This window comes from Oryctolagus cuniculus, chromosome 9, assembly GCF_964237555.1.
Source record: "Oryctolagus cuniculus chromosome 9, mOryCun1.1, whole genome shotgun sequence".
In the NCBI taxonomy this organism is placed as follows: Eukaryota; Metazoa; Chordata; class Mammalia; order Lagomorpha; family Leporidae; genus Oryctolagus; species Oryctolagus cuniculus.
The window spans coordinates 102,905,195-102,923,490 of NC_091440.1; the positions used below are offsets into that span (position 1 = coordinate 102,905,195).

General features: G+C 49.9%; 1 protein-coding gene across 17 annotated transcripts in view; it reads left to right on the top strand.

Annotated features, from left to right (window-relative positions):
* Nucleotides 1-18,296, top strand: part of CHD4 (chromodomain helicase DNA binding protein 4) — a 33,335-nt gene that overhangs the window by 3,466 nt on the left and 11,573 nt on the right. For 6 of the 17 annotated variants that reach the window (XM_051850174.2, XM_051850176.2, XM_051850177.2 and 3 more), the window contains exons 3-25: nt 1,144-1,265; nt 1,448-1,663; nt 1,861-1,979; nt 2,106-2,347; nt 2,576-2,703; nt 2,948-3,083; nt 3,215-3,393; nt 3,593-3,832; nt 4,490-4,693; nt 4,819-5,024; nt 6,003-6,134; nt 6,215-6,311; nt 6,980-7,171; nt 7,608-7,808; nt 7,992-8,129; nt 8,381-8,502; nt 8,605-8,778; nt 9,110-9,251; nt 9,342-9,473; nt 9,585-9,702; nt 13,897-14,021; nt 14,308-14,545; nt 14,682-14,857. In XM_051850174.2, the coding sequence (XP_051706134.1) occupies nt 1,144-1,265; nt 1,448-1,663; nt 1,861-1,979; nt 2,106-2,347; nt 2,576-2,703; nt 2,948-3,083; nt 3,215-3,393; nt 3,593-3,832; nt 4,490-4,693; nt 4,819-5,024; nt 6,003-6,134; nt 6,215-6,311; nt 6,980-7,171; nt 7,608-7,808; nt 7,992-8,129; nt 8,381-8,502; nt 8,605-8,778; nt 9,110-9,251; nt 9,342-9,473; nt 9,585-9,702; nt 13,897-14,021; nt 14,308-14,545; nt 14,682-14,857 (3,779 nt within the window). The remainder of the gene's footprint in view (nt 1-1,143; nt 1,266-1,447; nt 1,664-1,860; nt 1,980-2,105; nt 2,348-2,575; nt 2,704-2,947; nt 3,084-3,214; nt 3,394-3,592; nt 3,833-4,489; nt 4,694-4,818; nt 5,025-6,002; nt 6,135-6,214; nt 6,312-6,979; nt 7,172-7,607; nt 7,809-7,991; nt 8,130-8,380; nt 8,503-8,604; nt 8,779-9,109; nt 9,252-9,341; nt 9,474-9,584; nt 9,703-13,896; nt 14,022-14,307; nt 14,546-14,681; nt 14,858-18,296) is intronic. The other 11 variants (XM_051850179.2, XM_051850180.2, XM_070049314.1 and 8 more) reach the window with 3 other exon arrangements.

An 18,296-nucleotide genomic window follows, 5' to 3' on the forward strand; every position in this document is an offset into this window, starting at 1 on the left:
TAAAGATGGGTTGCATTTGGACCTGGGGCCAGGTAGCTATTTGGGAAGTCTCCTGTGAGGGCAGTCTCTCCTGGCTACCTCTGTCAACCCCGCCCCCCTCCCCTGCCACTTCCTGTCTGTCCTATGTTGGCAGCTGGGTGCCCTGGGCCGGCTTCTGCGGTCAGGAGCCATTTTCCCTTTCCTCAGTGGGTGAGGCACTCCCTTCTTCTCTCCACTCCCTTCTCCACTCCCCGCCCCCCCCCCCCCCAGCGGGGGTGGCTTGGGAAGAGGGAGGGAGGGGGGAGGAGGGAGCTGGTGTGCTGGTGTGAATGTCTGCTACAAAGGGAGCTGCCTCCTGGCCTCTCCTCCCCCTCTGTGCCCCTTCCCACCTATCCCTGCCCAGGAGCTCTCAGTATTACCCCAGGCTTTGTGTGTGCTTCCAGCCAGGGGAGGAGGTGGAGCCAGATGGGAGGAGGATTGGCTGAGGGGGAGATGGTGACAGCTGGGCTGATTTGGGCCCCTAGAGAGAAGAGGCTACTGACCCAGGAGGAGCTGGGGAAGAAGAGTAGGGCTGAGATGGGGGAAGGAAATTGTGTGTGGTAGAGGACACGAGGTTGGGCTGGCAACTGAACCTGGGGCGTGGAGTCTGGTTGTTTTGAGCAGTGATGATCCCAGAGGGATTCCAGAAAGGTGTGGTGTCTGGGACCCCGAAGCTGATGGTGTTCTGGGCATGCGCTGAGCCTCCGCTCTGTAGTGTTTGCCTTTGGGTAGACCTTTCATTCTCACTCCCTGGTGTATAGAGTGCTTGGTGGCCAGCTGCAGGAGGCTTGGGCCTAGTTCTCTTGTTTGGTGAGCTGTAGGCATCTCGGTTCAGTTGCACTGGTGAGCACCTGAGGTCTGCTGGAGAAACGGGGAAGAGGGACTGGGCTCTGGCCAGCGGCCTGAGGTGGGCCTGCTCTGAGCTGCCAGGCCTGTTTTGGGTATCTCCAGCTCTCTCGGTGTTTTTGTCCTGAGGATCAGCGGCCTTCTGCGGAGAGCATAGCAGTTCTCTTCAGGAAAATCTGGGGCAGGAGGTGGGGAATGAAGTCGGAAGCCTCTGGATTAGGGCCTGACCTTTTGCTATTGATCTCTTCGCTGCGCATCGCTGTTGGCCAATGTATGCAGAGAACGAAGAGGACCCAGAAGAGGATTTATCAGAAGCAGAGACTCCAAAGCTCAAGAAGAAGAAAAAGCCTAAGAAACCTCGGGACCCTAAAATCCCCAAGAGCAAGCGCCAAAAAAAGGAGGTGAGTGGGTGATTGAATGTTACTGGGACGGCAGGAAGAGGGGGAGCTCTGGGAAGGTTCGGGGTCCTTGGCTCCTCTGGAGTGGCGGGCTGGGTCTTGGCGATGAGCCTCAGGGCTGTCCTGAGGTCAGCATGTGTGTAGCATGTGCGTGTCTGTCTCCCTCTCCCCCTTCCCTGCTCCAGCGTTTGCTCTTATGCCGGCAGCTGGGGGACAGCTCTGGGGAGGGGCCGGAGTTTGTGGAGGAGGAGGAAGAGGTGGCTCTGCGCTCAGACAGTGAGGGCAGCGACTATACCCCTGGCAAGAAGAAGAAGAAGAAGCTTGGGCCTAAGAAAGAGAAGAAGAACAAATCCAAACGGAAGGAGGAGGAGGAGGAAGATGACGATGACGATGATTCCAAGGTGCTGGACCTCTGTCACCTTTTCTTAGCTGTTAACTTCTGTCCTTGCAGCCCCCTGGAACGTTCTCTGTCCACCTCTTTCTATTTATTTCCTGTTAACTCTGTTACCCGGGTCTCACGAGCCATAGTTTGAACTCAAATTCCCTTAGCAAGTGTGGGCACCGGGTGGCAGGACCTTGACCTTGCTCTCTTCTGCAGGAGCCTAAATCATCCGCTCAGCTCCTAGAAGATTGGGGCATGGAAGACATTGACCATGTGTTCTCGGAGGAGGATTATCGCACCCTCACCAACTACAAGGCCTTCAGCCAGTTTGTCCGGTAAACCAGCAGGGGCTTGGTGGGAGGAGACTTCTTCTATGATCTCTCTTCTCTTTCTCTTTTTTTACTCTTAAACATTTTCTCTTTTCTGTGTTTTTTTTTTTTTTTCTTCCATTCCTCTACCAGACCCCTCATTGCAGCCAAAAACCCCAAGATTGCTGTCTCCAAGATGATGATGGTTTTGGGTGCTAAGTGGCGGGAGTTCAGTACCAACAACCCCTTCAAAGGGAGTTCTGGGGCTTCGGTGGCAGCGGCGGCAGCGGCTGCAGTGGCTGTGGTGGAGAGCATGGTGACAGCCACCGAAGTGGCACCACCACCTCCCCCTGTGGAGGTGCCTATCCGCAAAGCCAAGACCAAGGAGGGCAAAGGTGAGATGGGATGCAGTGGGAGAGGGGCCTGGTGTGGACTTAGGATGTCAGACAGAGCATGGACTGCCCTGTTGGCCCTGAGGTAGCAGATGGGAGGGCGCACTGGGTCTTGAGTTTAGGAAGGAGATTGGGGAAGCCCGACACGTGAAGCAAGCTAAGGGAGAGATTTGATTTTCCGTACTCTTTTACCCCTGTGAGATATCTACTTGGATGCATTCTGATTTTTAGGTCCCAATGCTCGGAGGAAGCCCAAGGGTAGCCCTCGTGTACCTGATGCCAAGAAGCCTAAACCCAAGAAAGTAGCACCCCTGAAAATTAAGCTGGGAGGCTTTGGTTCCAAGCGTAAGAGATCTTCGGTGAGTCCCCAGCCCATCCCTTTGCCCAAGGTGCCGTGTCTAATAGAAAGGTGCTGCCTCATGTCGGGACCCGCCCTTCACGTAGAATGTGGGGATTTGGCCACAGAACGGCATGTAGCTGGGCTCCCTGTCTAAGAGTCCTTAATGGCTGCTGATGGCCCTGGTGAAAGAGTGCACCCCTCTCCACCACTCTCCTTCCTCTTGGCTGGCATTTCTAACCTGACTCATTCTTTTCATTCTCTAGAGTGAGGATGATGACTTAGATGTGGAATCTGACTTCGATGATGCCAGTATCAATAGCTATTCTGTTTCTGATGGTTCCACCAGCCGCAGCAGCCGGAGCCGCAAGAAACTCCGAACCACTAAAAAGAAAAAGAAAGGTGTGTTTCCTGTCTGCATCTGTCTGTGGAGGGGTGACGTGGGAGTGACTGGGGCAGAATCTCCCTTAGGAGATGGGGTGGGGGGAGGTGGTTTTTTTCTAATAACTGGGCTTTCCCTCTTCCTTGCCCAGGCGAGGAGGAGGTGACTGCTGTGGATGGTTATGAGACAGACCACCAGGACTATTGCGAGGTGTGCCAGCAAGGCGGCGAGATCATCCTGTGTGATACCTGTCCCCGCGCCTACCACATGGTCTGCCTGGATCCGGATATGGAGAAGGCTCCCGAGGGCAAGTGGAGCTGCCCACATTGCGTGAGTGTCTGGCCACTGTGGCCCCTGGGCACCCGTGGAGGTGGGGGTGGGCGGGTTAACCCTTCGGGGCTAGGGTGGAGATGGAAATGGTTGTGCTGCTGGCCCTGAGCTCTGGGAAACATCCTAAGGGTGATGGGCGGGGGTTGGGACCTGGGTGGGTGGGGTGGTAATAATGGGAGTCTGTGGTCCTTGACTACAGGAGAAGGAGGGCATCCAGTGGGAGGCCAAAGAGGACAATTCGGAAGGCGAAGAGATCCTGGAAGAGGTGGGGGGAGACCCCGAAGAGGAGGATGACCACCACATGGAGTTCTGCCGGGTGTGCAAGGATGGCGGGGAGCTGCTGTGCTGCGACACCTGTCCTTCGTCGTACCACATCCACTGCCTCAACCCGCCGCTGCCCGAGATTCCCAATGGAGAGTGGCTCTGCCCCCGCTGTACAGTGAGTGACCAACTTCAGCCGGGGTGGGCGAGCTGGGAAGAGCATTCTAGCGGAAGGATTTCCCACTGCTGTGTGTAGCTGTTGTGAGGCGGAGGTGTGTGTTTGTGTGTGTGTGTGTGTGTGTGTGTGTGTCGGGGGTCATTGGAGAATTTGAGACTTTCAGCCTGAGACAGGTATTTCCTTCCTCCTGTGGTCTCAGGATACCTTTGTTTTGGGAAAATGTAGGACTAACTTTGAACAGAGGAGTTGTTGTTTTGTCAGCTGCCCAAGAGGGACAGAGCTGCTTCTTTAGCTGAGAGCTTCTGTCTGTCCTTGCCTTGACGCCTGACTTGGGTCTTGGGTGCTTGGATTGTTTAATGGGGCTGCTTACTGCTTTTAGGTCGCTTGTGGGAGGGTCCCTGGGCTTGAGGTCTGATTTTTCTGTGTGGACTTCTGGGTAATTGCTGAAGTCCAGCTACAGGATCTGTTAGGCAAGTAGGAGTGGTGGTGAAGTTCAGAAAGGAGAGGGAATTCTGGCGTTCCCTCTCCAGAAGGGCCCTGGGATTAGGTCTTACTTGAAATGAGATTTAGTAATCCTGTGATGAGATTGAGGCTGTGGGCCGTCCCGTGTCCTCCCTGTTTGAGATTCGGGGTTGAGTTATCTCTCTTTTTCCTCAGTGTCCAGCTCTGAAGGGTAAAGTGCAGAAGATCCTAATCTGGAAGTGGGGCCAGCCACCATCTCCCACTCCGGTGCCTCGGCCCCCAGATGCTGATCCCAACACTCCTTCACCCAAGCCCTTGGAGGGGCGGCCAGAGCGGCAGTTCTTTGTGAAGTGGCAAGGCATGTCTTACTGGCACTGCTCCTGGGTGTCTGAACTGCAGGTATGTCTGTGATAGGCTGGTGAGGCGGAAGCCATAATGAAGAGGGTGGTGAGAAAACAAGAGCCTTTTAGGAGAAGGAATGAACACAGCTCCTTGGGGGCTGACTTTTCTCTCTCTGCACACAGTTGGAGCTACATTGTCAGGTGATGTTCCGGAACTATCAGCGGAAGAATGATATGGATGAGCCACCCTCTGGGGACTTTGGTGGTGATGAAGAGAAGAGCCGGAAGCGAAAGAACAAGGACCCCAAATTTGCAGAGATGGAGGAACGCTTCTATCGCTATGGGATAAAACCTGAGTGGATGATGATCCATCGAATCCTCAACCACAGGTATCAAGATGGGCACCTTGGAGGTGCACAGGACATTTATGGGACTTGTGCCAGAGGGATTAAGAAAATGATGTGAGAGCGGCATTTGGCCTAGTGGTTATGACACCTGCATCCCATAATGGGGAGCCTGAGTTCAAGCCCTGGCTGTCCTCCCAATTGCAGCTTCCTGTCAGTGCACACTTTGGAAGGCAGCAGGTGATGGTGGCTGAAGTGGTTGGGTCCTTGCCACCCATATAGGAAACCCAGATTGAGTTCCCAGCTCTTAGCTTTCATCTGGCCTACCTCTGGCTGTTGAAGGCAAAGTTTGGGGAGTGAATCAAGGAATGGCTGGCTGTCTGTCTTTCAAATAAACAAATAAAAATTTTAAAAGACAAAAGGAAATCTTTGTCACCAGTAACCTACACTAGGAAGGCACTTTATTATTAACCGACTGAATCCTGATAGAGTGAACCATAGTGGATTATAGATTAGAGGTAGTTTTTGGTCCAAAGACTGGTATACCGGAGGTTCTGAAAAGCTTGGGCCTCTGGTATACTTTCAGGTCTGGTTTGGAATGTACATTGTTGTCAGTTTTTTCCTTTTTTTTAAAGATTTATTTTATTTATTTGAAAGAGTTAGAGTAAGAGAGAGGGAGAGAGAGAGAGATCTTCCATCTGTTGGTTAACTCCCTAAATGGCCATAACAGCTGGGGCTGGGCCAGGCTGAAGCCAAGAGCCAGGAGCTTCTTCCGGGTCTCCTGTGTGGGTACAGGGGTCCAAGGACTTGGATTGTCTTCTGCTGCCTTCCCAGGTGCATTAGCAGAGAGGTAGATCAGAAAGGGAGCAGCCACGACTCGAACCAATGCCAGTGTTGCAGGTGGCAGCCTAACCTGTTATGCCACAATGCCGGCAGCCCCTGTTGTTTTGAGAGCAAGTCTGACTTAGAAGGGGAGGAGGGTTGCCTCCTGGCTCTGAGAACTTTCTCTCCATGACCTTGCAGTGTGGACAAGAAGGGCCACGTCCACTACTTGATCAAGTGGCGGGACTTACCCTATGATCAGGCGTCTTGGGAGAGTGAGGATGTGGAGATACAGGACTATGACCTGTTCAAGCAGAGCTACTGGAATCACAGGTGAGTGATTTGGGGAGAGGAGTCAAGTTGCTTCTTGTTGAAAGGACCCTGGGCAGCTGTGTGATGTCTGTCTGCTTTAGGGAGCTGATGAGGGGTGAGGAAGGACGACCAGGCAAGAAGCTCAAGAAAGTGAAGCTGAGGAAGTTGGAGCGGCCTCCTGAGACTCCGACAGTTGACGTGAGTCAGCAGAAGGGGCAGAGAGTGCTGGATGGGCTGTTTGTTACCTGCTCTCACCTCTCGGTGGCGCTAGAGCAAGTAATGGAGCCGAGAGTGCTTCTTGAGGGCCGCTTCCCTACATCTCTGGAAATCAGAAAACACTAGGATCACTCTCCCTTTTCATCATCAGAAAAAAAGCACAAACAATATAGATGATGTATTTTATGTGAGTGAGGAAGCATTACCTGGGGAGCGGGTCACACAACTGAGTTTCTTTGAAACTTGTGTTGCAGCCTGGGTCTTCATGGCTCAGTTCATCTGATTTCTGTTTGTGTGCCACAGTGTGAGGACAGGTAAGGACAAGAGAATAAATCTAGGAGGGACGTGTGATACTTGCTGAGTGGATCCTGAGCAGTTGAATTCTAGTATTGCTAAGGAATCTGATGAGGGGTTTTTCCTCAGTGATCAGGGTAGGGCCAAGATCAGGGCTACTGAATAGGTTAGTTGTCTAGTTGTGTTAGATCCAAAATCAAACACCAAATGGCAGCAACCAATGAGGCGCTTTCTTGCCAGTACGTTTTGTGGCTCTCCTGGGAGGATCTAGTGAAGATACAGAGAAAGCAGCTGCTTTGTCATGGGAGGAAGGGAATTCCTTGCCAGCTCCTGACTTCTATAATTTCATCCTTCAGCCAACAGTGAAGTACGAGCGACAGCCAGAGTACCTGGACGCCACGGGGGGAACCCTGCATCCCTATCAAATGGAGGGCTTGAATTGGCTGCGATTCTCTTGGGCTCAAGGCACCGACACCATCTTGGCTGATGAGATGGGCCTTGGGAAAACTGTGCAGACGGCTGTCTTCCTCTACTCCCTTTATAAGGAGGTGAGAAAGCTGGGCTGTTAGATTTGTGTGAGGGTGTTTTGTGTTTATAGTCTTTCTTTGCATACTGAGGAGAGTCAGAAAGGAGGAACAGTCAGTCTCTGACCTTGAAAAACACTTGAATGATAGCAAGATAGACATGTATACAGCAGAGACTCAAGGGAATGGAGCCATGGCTAGAACTAGCAATGGGTGCAGAGCCTCAGTCCCAGGGGAATGAATCTGTGTGGAGGTGAGCAGAATCAAAGGTGGAATTAGTATGGAAAGACTTCATTGAAGAAGTGTGGTTTCAAGGTCTCCATCAAGGTGGACCTTCGCATTTTGGAAAGGAGTGGCAGGGTGCTTCACAGATACGGTGAGAGTAGGAGCGGCACAGGTACCAGTCTGTGGCTCTGCTTGATGAGGCCCTTGGTTGTGACTCTGCTTCTCTTCTTCAAAGGGTCACTCCAAAGGCCCCTTCCTAGTGAGTGCTCCTCTTTCTACCATCATCAACTGGGAGCGAGAGTTTGAAATGTGGGCTCCAGATATGTATGTGGTAACCTACGTGGGTGACAAGGACAGCCGTGCCATCATCCGGGAGAATGAGTTCTCCTTTGAAGACAATGCCATCCGTGGCGGCAAGAAGGCCTCTCGCATGAAGGTATCTCAGTGGGAGGGGGCTGCCCTCCATGGAGAGTTGCTGCTTTGGGCTTAGTTTGTCTGCTTGTGACCTAGTCCTTGGGTGAGGCAAGAGGATAAGCCTGGGAGGGGAGAGCCGTGCCAGTTCCCTGGCTGTGGTTACACTGGAGCTGCCCAGTAGTGACCAGGTTACTTTCGCACACAGAAAGAGGCATCTGTGAAATTCCATGTGCTGCTGACATCCTATGAGTTGATCACCATCGACATGGCTATTTTGGGTTCTATTGACTGGGCCTGCCTCATTGTGGACGAAGCCCATCGGCTGAAGAACAATCAGTCTAAGGTGAGAGGTTAGAGAGGGTCTGTGTCTCCTAGCGCCACCTGCTCATTAAGGGAACCCTTTCAGAAGAGGAAAAGGGAGAATGCTGTCTGTCTGCCTTTGTCTTCCTCTGCCTTCCTCACATGTGACAGCCGTTGGTGGCCAGGCCTTTGCAAAGGATGACGGAGTGGGAGGCCTGACTGTTGGGCAGTGGAACAGCCTGGAATTTTGCAGAGATATCACTGAATCGCACCTCTCTCCATCTGCTCCCCCAGTTCTTCCGGGTCTTGAATGGTTACTCACTGCAGCACAAGCTATTGCTGACGGGAACTCCGCTGCAGAACAACCTGGAAGAGCTGTTTCATCTGCTCAACTTCCTCACCCCCGAGAGGTTCCAGTAAGTGCGTCTCCGTCAGCAGACTGAAATTCTTCTCACTCTGGTGGTTCTGGTGTCCTGTCTTTCTCCTTCTCCAACAGTTTCTCTCCTTTCTTTCTGCAGCAACTTGGAGGGTTTCTTGGAGGAGTTTGCGGACATTGCCAAAGAGGACCAGATTAAAAAACTTCATGACATGCTGGGGCCTCACATGTTGCGGCGGCTCAAAGCTGACGTGTTCAAGAATATGCCATCCAAGACAGAACTGATTGTGCGTGTGGAGCTGAGTCCTATGCAGAAGTGAGTTGGAAGGGACAGGAGGCACTGAGTCCATTTTGCGAGTACAGTTAGGCATCTGCCAGTCTGCGGTGTTTCTTCCTCCTGCCCCCACTCAGCTTCCTGGCATCCGGTGACAGGAGCAAGCCAGGCCTAAAGCAACCTGACGCCAGGGAACCTGGGCACACAGTTCTTTCTGAGTTATGCCTTCCCTTATTTAAATGACGGTGCGGGTCGTGGTGCTTGTTAGGTTTTCTAACCCCAGAGTGAGACACGTTGGAGGATCTCAGTCTGGAGACTGCGTGATCAGGCATCTGAATGCCCTCGCAGCTGACCTGTCTGTCTCGCCATGTAGGAAATACTACAAGTACATCCTCACTCGAAACTTTGAAGCACTCAATGCTCGCGGTGGTGGCAACCAGGTCTCTCTGCTGAATGTGGTAATGGATCTTAAAAAGTGCTGCAACCACCCGTACCTCTTCCCTGTGGCTGCCATGGTAGGTTGTTGGTGCCGCCTCCTGGTCCTTCCCGCATTGGAAATCCTCCGGGTGGGCTTCTCTCAGGGTTTTCTCTGCTTCTGTCCGCAGGAAGCCCCTAAGATGCCCAATGGCATGTACGACGGCAGTGCCCTCATCAGAGCATCTGGGAAATTGCTGCTGCTGCAGAAGATGCTTAAGAACCTCAAGGAGGGCGGACATCGTGTCCTCATCTTCTCTCAGGTATTACGTGGGCCAGGCCGGGAGCTTGGACAACAGCGCTGTTCACACAGCTGTCAGGGACACGAGGAGAAGGATGACGTCCGACTCCTCCATAAACTGCTCATTTAACAGATGACCAAGATGCTGGACCTGTTAGAGGATTTCTTGGAACATGAAGGTTACAAATACGAACGGATTGATGGTGGAATCACTGGGAACATGCGTCAGGAGGCCATTGACCGCTTCAATGGTAAGAGAGGGGTGGTGTGACTTCAGGCATCCTCATCCCCTTCTGTCTGTGCACCGATTACTTGTACTCCTGTGTTTCTTCCTACTCTTACTTCTGGGTCTTTGTCAGTTGAGGTGGATGAGTAAAGTTGTTGAATGTCTCAGTTGGAGGAATGAGGTAGACTATTCCTGGGAGATTTTTTTTTTTTTCCTGTCAAGCCTTTGTTCTTTCTGCTAGAAAGAAGAGAGCATTTTATCTGTCCCTCACTGTATCTGAAGGTTGAGAAGGATCATGACTTTTTCAAGCTCAAGTAACAAGTTAGTGGCAGACTCACCTGTCTAGGTAGATGATGCTGCTTACTTTTTTAAACTTTATTTTGAAGTCATGTTGTACTTAAAAGTTGTAAAAGCAGTACAAAGAGTTCGTTATACCCTTCCGTCTTCCATTAGTAATAACTTATATGTGTCTACTTAAAAGAGTTTGTGGAGGGGTGGGCATTATGGTGCAGTAGGCTAAACCACTGCTTGGGATGCCCACATCCAGTACTGGAGTGCAAATTCCAGTCCTGGTTACTCTTCACTTCTGCTTCAGCTTCCTGTTGATGGGCCTGGGAGGCAGCGGATGATGACCCAGGTGCTTGGGTTCCTGCTACTTAGGGGTGGTAGGCTCCATGGAGTTCCTGGCTTCAGCCTTGGCCCAGTGCTAGCTGTTGCAAGCATTTGAATGCGTGAGCTATGGATGGAAGGTCTTTCTCTCTGTCTTCTTCTCTGTCACTCTGGCTTTCAAATAAATAATTCTTTTAAAAAGCAAAAGAAGGGGCCAGCCCTGTGGCACGGTAGGTTAAAGCTGCTGCCTGTAGCACCAGCTTCCCATTTGGGCGCCAGTTTGAGCCCTGACTGCTCCACTTATAGTCCAGCTCCCTGCTTAATGTGCCTTGGAAAGCAGCAGAGGATGGCTCAAGTCCTTGGGCCCCTGCACCCATGTGGGAGATCCAGAATGAGCTCCTGGCTTCGGATCCACTCAGCTCTGGCTGTTGTGGCCATTTGGGGCTAACCTAGTGGATGGAAGACCTCTCTGTGTCTCTACCTTTCTCTGTGACTCTGTCTTTCAAATAAATTAAAATGAATCTTTAAAAAAAAAAGTTTATGGAAAATGAAATTAATAGGTAAGTTTATTGATACAAAAATTTAAATCTATGCATAGTTTTTTCATAATACCCATTTAAAATATTATTCGAAAGGCAGGAGAGTGATTCTATCTTGGTTCACTTCCCAAATGCCCATGACATCTAGTGGTAAGCCAAGGTGAAAGCCTGGAATTGGGACCAGATCTCCCATGTGGGTAGCAGGAACCCAATTACTTTAGCCATCACCTGCTGTCTCCCAGGATCTGCTTTAGTAGGAAGCTGGAGTCAGGAATCAGAAGTGGTTGGCCGGCGCCACAGCTTACTAGACTAATCCTCCGCCTATGGTGCTGGCACCCTGGGTTCTAGTCCTAGTTGGGGTGCCAGATTCTGTCCTGGTTGCTCCTCTTCCAGTCCAGCTCTCTGCTGTGGCCCAGAAGTGCAGTGGAGGATGGCCCAAGTCCTTGGGCCCTGCACCCGCATGGGAGACCAGGAGAAAGCACCTGGCTCCTGGCTCCGGATCGGTGCAGCGCGCTGGCCGTAGCAGCCGCTTGGGGGATGAACCAACAGAAAAAGGAAGACCGTTCTCTTGGTCTGTCTCTCTCTCACTGTATAACTCTGCCTGTCAAAAAAAAAAAAAAAAAAAAAAAAAAAGGTGGTTATTGACCCTAGGTACTCTGGGGGATGTGGACTTTTTTTTTTTTTTTTTAAATAAACTTTTTAATTTATTTACTTGAGAAACAGAGTTAGAGAGAGGGAGAGACAGAGAGGGAGGTCTTCTACCCACTGGTTCATTCCCCAAATGGCCATAATGGCTGGAGATGGGCCGATCTGAAGCCAGGATCCAGGAGCTTCCTCTGGGTCTACCCACATGGGTGCAGGGGCCCAAGTACCTGGGCCATCTTCCACTGTTTTCCCAGGCCATCAGCAGGAAGTTGGATTGGAAGTAGAGCAGCTGGGGCTCCAACTGGTGCCTGTATGGGATGCTGGCGCCACAAGTGGATGCTTAACCTACTAAGCTACAGCACTGGCTCAGGGATGTGGACTTTTTAACAAATGTTAGGCTAAATGCTTATTTCCATAAAACAAATTTTTGTGTACTTTTTGAAGATTCCTTGTATAGCAAAAATACAATTATGGACACAGGAAGTTAATTTTGGAATTACATTTTAAACTAAAATAAGTGCATGTTATCACTTTTTCCCTTAATGTTCTTTTTCTTTTCCAGGATCATCCAGTCCCAGATCCTACATTGCATTGAGTTATTATGCCTCCTCCTGTGATGTTCTTGATTTTTCTCCTTTGTTTTAGGATTCTGATACTTTTTTTCTTTTTTGTTCTCCCTTTCCCTCCCTCCCTCCACCTCTCCCTCCCTTCCATTTGAAAAGGGGGGGATGGCAGAGCAAGAGTGAGAGTGCGAGAGCGAGAGTGAGAGAGTGAGAAAGATACTGATCTTCCATCCACTGGCTTACTCCCCAAGTGGCCACAGTGGCCAGGGCTGGGCCAGGTCAAAGGCAGAACCTGGAAATGCAACTGAGTCTCCCATGTGAGTAGCAAGGGCCCAAACATTTGGGCCATCTTGTGCTGCTTACCCAGGTACATTAGTAGGGAGCTAGACTGGAAGTGGAATAGCTGAGACTCAAACTGGAGCCCATATGGGATGCCGATGTTGTAGATGGCAGCTTAAACTATTGCACCACAGTGCCAATGCCAGTGCTAGATATTCATTCATTCATTCATTCTTTTTTTCTTTTAAGATTTATTTTATTTATTTGAAAGAGTTACAGAGAGAGGTAGACACAGAGAGAGAGGTCTTTCATCCGCGGGTTCACTCCCCAGATGGCTGCAACGGCTGGAGCTGTGCTGATCCAAAGCCAGGAGCCAGGAGCTTCTTCCGGGTCTCCCAAGTGGGTGCAGGGGCCCAAGGACTTGGGCCATCTTCTGCTGCTTTCCCAGGCCATAGCAGAGAGTTGGATTGGAAGAGGAGCAGCTGGGACTAGAACTGGCACCCATTTGGGATGCTGGTGCTTCAGGCCAGGGCTTTAACCTGCTGTGCCACAGTGCCGGCCGTTCTTTCTTCTTCTTCTTTTTTTTTTTAAGATTTATTTATTTGAAAGTCAGAGTTAGGGAGAGTCAGGTGGGTGGCAGGGGATGCCAGTTTCGCAGTTTGCGGCTTTACCCACTATGCTGCAATACCAGCCTCTAGATGCTTTTCTGTGAATTAAAAAGTATATTTTTTTATTTGTCAGAAAGTGAGTGAACTGTAGTTCAGGTGCATGATGAGAAAGCTGGAGAGCTGGGACTTGCATGCAGACACTACAGAATGTGATGCAGAAGTCCCAACTGGTGCCTTAACCTAGGCCAAATGCGAGCTCCTAAATCTAAAAAATTTGATTGATTTATTTGAGGGGCAAAGAGAAAGCTGGACTCTGACTCCGATGCCTGTAACATCCTGGGGTGGGCCATGGCAAAGCCAGGAGGCAGGAACTCGGTCCAGGTTTTCCACATGGGTGGCAGAGATGCAGCCGCTTGAGCTGTCATCGGTTACTTCCAGGGTGTGCATTAGCAGGACGCTGGGAGCTGGAGCAGAGCCAAGACTTGAACCCAGGCAGTCTGAGAAGGGATGTGGGCAGCCCAGAGCAGCACCTTAACCTTTATGCAACAACCTGATGTAATGCTTGTGAATGCTGGTCACTTGTTTTGTAGAATATCTCTAATTTGGTTTTGTCTGATGGCTTCTCTTGATTAGATTAAGGCAAGAGGGCTGCGAAAGTGATGCTGTGTTTGGGGGATGGACACCATGTTCTTACGTCTCATTATTGGATGACAGTTGGTTAAGGTGCTGTTTAACAAGTTCCTCTTCTTTCCGTTGCAAGTGATAAGTGTCTTGAGATGGTAGAGACTATGCTTATACTCAGTTTCTTGAACTTGCACATGGATTTCAGTGTCCACTGGTGGACCTTGCTTGCAACCATTGTTCCTGTGGTATTTGACTAATGAAGTTTTGTGTTTCTGACTTCCTTCTACTTTCATTAATTGAAATTTGGACACGTTTCTCATCCTTTTGTTGTTGTTGTTGTTCTTTTTTTTAGCACCGGGTGCTCAGCAGTTCTGCTTCTTGCTTTCCACTCGAGCCGGGGGCCTTGGAATCAACCTGGCCACTGCAGACACAGTTATCATCTATGACTCTGACTGGAACCCTCATAATGATATCCAGGTGAGCAGAGGCCACAGCAGTGGCATGCATTAACTTGCTGGAAATGCTGGATTCTTTGTGAGGACTCCACAGCTGGAATTAGTTGTTTAAGTGAGAAATACCAGATTCTTTTTATGTCATTTACGCTACTGTGAGCTAGAGACTTGGGTTAGCTATGGCCCTATTTTGGGCAACATGATAATAGAGGGCAGTGTCTGGGGGCAGGAGTGTGAAAGGAAGTTTCACATGAAGGCAAATGTGGCAGCAGGAAAATAGGTCTCTGGCTTTGTTTCCTGCTCATCTCCAGGCTTTCAGCCGCGCGCACCGCATTGGACAAAATAAGAAGGTGATGATCTACCGATTTGTGACCCGAGCGTCAGTGGAGGAGCGCATCACGCAGGTGGCAAAGAAGAAGATGATGCTGACGCATCTTGTGGTGCGGCCTGGGCTGGGCTCCAAGACTGGATCCATGTCCAAGCAGGAGCTTGATGATATCCTCAAATTTGGCACTGAGGAACTGTTTAAGGACGAAGCCACAGATGGAGGTGAGCTGGTCAGACGAACTTGAATTTCAGCCTCTAAGGGATGGGAGTGTCTGATGCCGAGGGTCTCCCATGGGACCTGCTTTTTCCACGGCAGCTGCTGAAGCTGACTTGGGGGTTACGGCCCTGATTCTTACAGGAGGAGACAACAAAGAAGGAGAAGATAGCAGTGTTATCCACTATGATGATAAGGCCATTGAGCGACTGCTGGACCGCAACCAGGATGAGACGGAAGACACAGAGTTGCAGGGCATGAATGAATATCTGAGCTCATTCAAAGTGGCCCAGTATGTGGTGCGGGAAGAAGAGATGGGGGTGAGTACGAGTCCAGGGCAGTGCCGGGCTTGGTGACTGGTCTGGAAGTTGGACTGAGTCCAGGACGGTACTCGAGATGAGGAAAATACCTACATGCAAATTCACGTGTGAATTGGTATACCTTTTCCTTTGAAAACAGAGACTTTATGTTAAAGGAAGTTTTGTATCAGTGAAGTGAAGTAGCTCAAGAACGTCTGTGAGGTGGAGCATGGTGTCAGCCCGTGTGCAAAAGCGAGGTTCTCAGCATCTGGGAGAGCCAGCTGGGAGAGCCCACCGCGTGCTGTGGTTGGTGGCAGGAGGTGCTGCCAGCGCTTCTGAGGGCGCTGGTGTCAGGCACCACTCAGGAACGAGGGGCTGCGCAGCCACGTCCTGGGTTGGGCCTGGAAATGCATCATTTGTGCCTTGGGGTGGGGACAGGTGTGCTGCAGCAGTATCTGTGGCTTGGCTCTCAGGAAATTGACAGCCAGATTTCACACTCAGAACAGTTACATTGGCTCTTCTCCAGAATCTCATTTTTTTTTTTTTTTTTAAGATTTTATTTATTTGAGAGGCAGAGTTAGAGACCGATTTGCGTTCACTGGTTCACTCCCCAAATGACAGCAATGGCTGGAGTTGGGCCCATCAGGAGCTAGAGCCAGGAGGTTCTTCTGTGTCTCCCACTTGGGTACAGGGGCCCAAGCAGTTGGGCCATCTCTGCTTTCCCAGGGCAAAGTAGAGAGCTGGATCAGAAGAGGAGCAGCCAGGACTAGAACCGGTGCCCATATGGGATGCTGACACTTCAGGCAGAGGCTTAACCTACTGTGCCACAGTGCCAACCCCAGAATTTCATTTTTTCTTAAGCATTCTATTACTCTGTTTTTTTAAAAAAAGTGTTTCAAATACTACCTCAAGTCTCTTTGGAACAAAAGGAAGAGGTAAGATATATACCTAGGTAATATCTTATTGTGGGTTTTTTATTTTATTTTGATTTGCTAGTTTTTAAAGAGTTGTTTATTTGAAAGAGAGGGAGAGACAGAGCTTCTGTCCACTGGTTCATTCCCCAAATGGTTGCATTTGCTGGGTCCGGAGCCAGGAACTCCGTCTTGGGTCTCCCGCGTGGGTGGCAGGGGCTCAGATACTTGGGCCATCTGCTGCTGCTTTTCCAGGTTCATTAGCAGGAAGCTGGATTGGAAGCAGAGCAGCCAGGACTTAAACTGGTGCTGTGGTGCTCTGATAAAGGATGCTGGTGTCACGCGCAGCAGATGAACCTGCTGGTCCCCAGCATGACAGAGGGAGACAGAGATCTTCCTTAGCTAATTTATTCCCCAAATGGCTGCAACAGCCAGATCTGGGCCAAGTAAAAGCCAGATGCCAGGAATCTCATCTTGGTCTCTCACATGGGTGGCAGGGTCCAAGCACTGCTGCCATCTTCCGCTGCCTTTTTAGGCACATTACAGGCAACCTGGATTGAAAGCAGAGCAAGAGAGATTGAAACCAGCACTCCTATATGGGATGCTGGCATCATAGGTGATGCGTTAACCTGCTCTGCCGCAGTGTTCTCCAGTGTTTGTTTATCTGAAAGGCAGAGAGACAGAGACAGACAGACAGAGCCCTCATCATTCCCAAATGTCTGCAACAGTCAGGGTTGGACCTGTCTGAAGCCAGGAGCCCATCACTCAATCCACATCTCCCCCGTTGGGGGAGATCTTGATGTGTTGAGCTGTCACCTGCTGCCTCCCAGGGACTGGATTAGCAGGAAGCTGCATGTGAAGCGGAGGAGCCAGCACTCAAACCAGGTGCTGTGATACTGTGCCTGGGTGCCCAAGCTTCCCTACCCAGTGCCTCAGACACTACCGCTCCCCTTATTTGTTTGAAAGAGTAGAATCTCTCTCTTTTTTTTTTTTTTAAACTTCTTTTCCATTTCTTGGTCTTTTTTAGTAAAAACCAAGAAACAATGCACAGGTGGTGATCTTTTCCCTCCATAAATGATAGAGTATTACAGTGAAGAATGAGGGGCTGCCGTTGTGGTGCAGCAGGATAAGCGGCCCCTTGCAATACCGCCATCCCACAGCAGAGTGCCAGCTGAGTCCTGGCTGCACTGTTTCTGATTCAGCTCCTTTTAATGTGCTGGGAGGCAGCAGAAGATGATCCAAGTACTTGTGTCCTGACCACTGGTGTGGGAGACCCATATGGAGATCTTGGCTCCTGGTTTCAGCCTGGTCTGGTTGTGGGCACTGGTGAGTGAACCAGCAGATGGCTAATCTCTTCTCTCTCCCTCTGTCTCTCCCTTTGCCTCTCAAATAAATAAATATTTAAAATATTTATTGAAAAATAAAGTTTGCTTTCTCCTCTGGTCTCCGTTAAACCATTGAACTTGGGGTTCTTTGAATTGGCAGAAAGAGGTATTTGGTTATCTCTGACATCTTTTCTCATCCTTTGGACCCAGAAACATTCTTGTGTTTTTCTCATTTATAACTGTTGTCTTTGCTCTTGAAGGTGATGCTACTAACCTCAGTTTATGTGTGCCTGTGGCTGAAAAGCCTGATGTAGCTCTCTAGACCAGCGGCACTCAATCAGAATCGCCCTGCGTGCCTTTCCGCAGCAGTGCGTGCACCTGGGCATGCTTGACTGGGACAGCGAGTGCCCACTTGGTCATCTCTGCTCGTGACTGCACGAGAGTACAAGTTATTGTCGGGGTAGTGACCACAGCTGCCGTGTACTTTGAAAATAGTTTTCAGTTTTATTGTTTGAATAAGTAGTAATTCATATGGTTTAAATCTCAACAGATACAAGGTGGTCACATGGCTCAGTTTCAGAAGACACAAAAGTATCTCACTCTGTGCTCTGCCTGCCTACTTTCCTTCTCTGGGGGGAGGGGAAGCTGATGTTCAGCTTCTTACCTGTCTCGCCAAAAATATTTTATGTGCCTACAAATTATACATGCACATGTTCATACCATATGTACACATATGCACACATCTGTATGCACACAAACACCTTGTTTACTTTTAAGCACAAAAGTAATTCATGGTATGTAATGTTTTCACCTTGCTTTTGTATACTTAGTGGATCTTGGAGATAAACAGGAATCAGAACATAAAGACCCGCCTCCCCCTTATTTCTCGCTGAATATTATGTCCTTGTTTGGAAGGACAGTGTTACTTCCCTGAAATGCTCGGGACCAGAAGTGTTCCAGATGCTGGAGCTCTCAGATCTTGGAATATTTGTGTGGACTTCGCAGCTGAGCCTGCCTGATTGGAAAGTCAGAAGTCTGAAATGCTCTGAGATCTGAATCTTCTCGAGAATCAAGTTTTGGATTTTGGATAAATTTGTATTTTGGGTTTCAGTTAGTTGCATAATGATGGACCACCTGGTTTGTTTTTAATATTATGCTATTAGCACTAGCTTAATTCTAGTATAAAAGATTAGGAGTTAATCAGCGATCATGAAATGTCTGAAA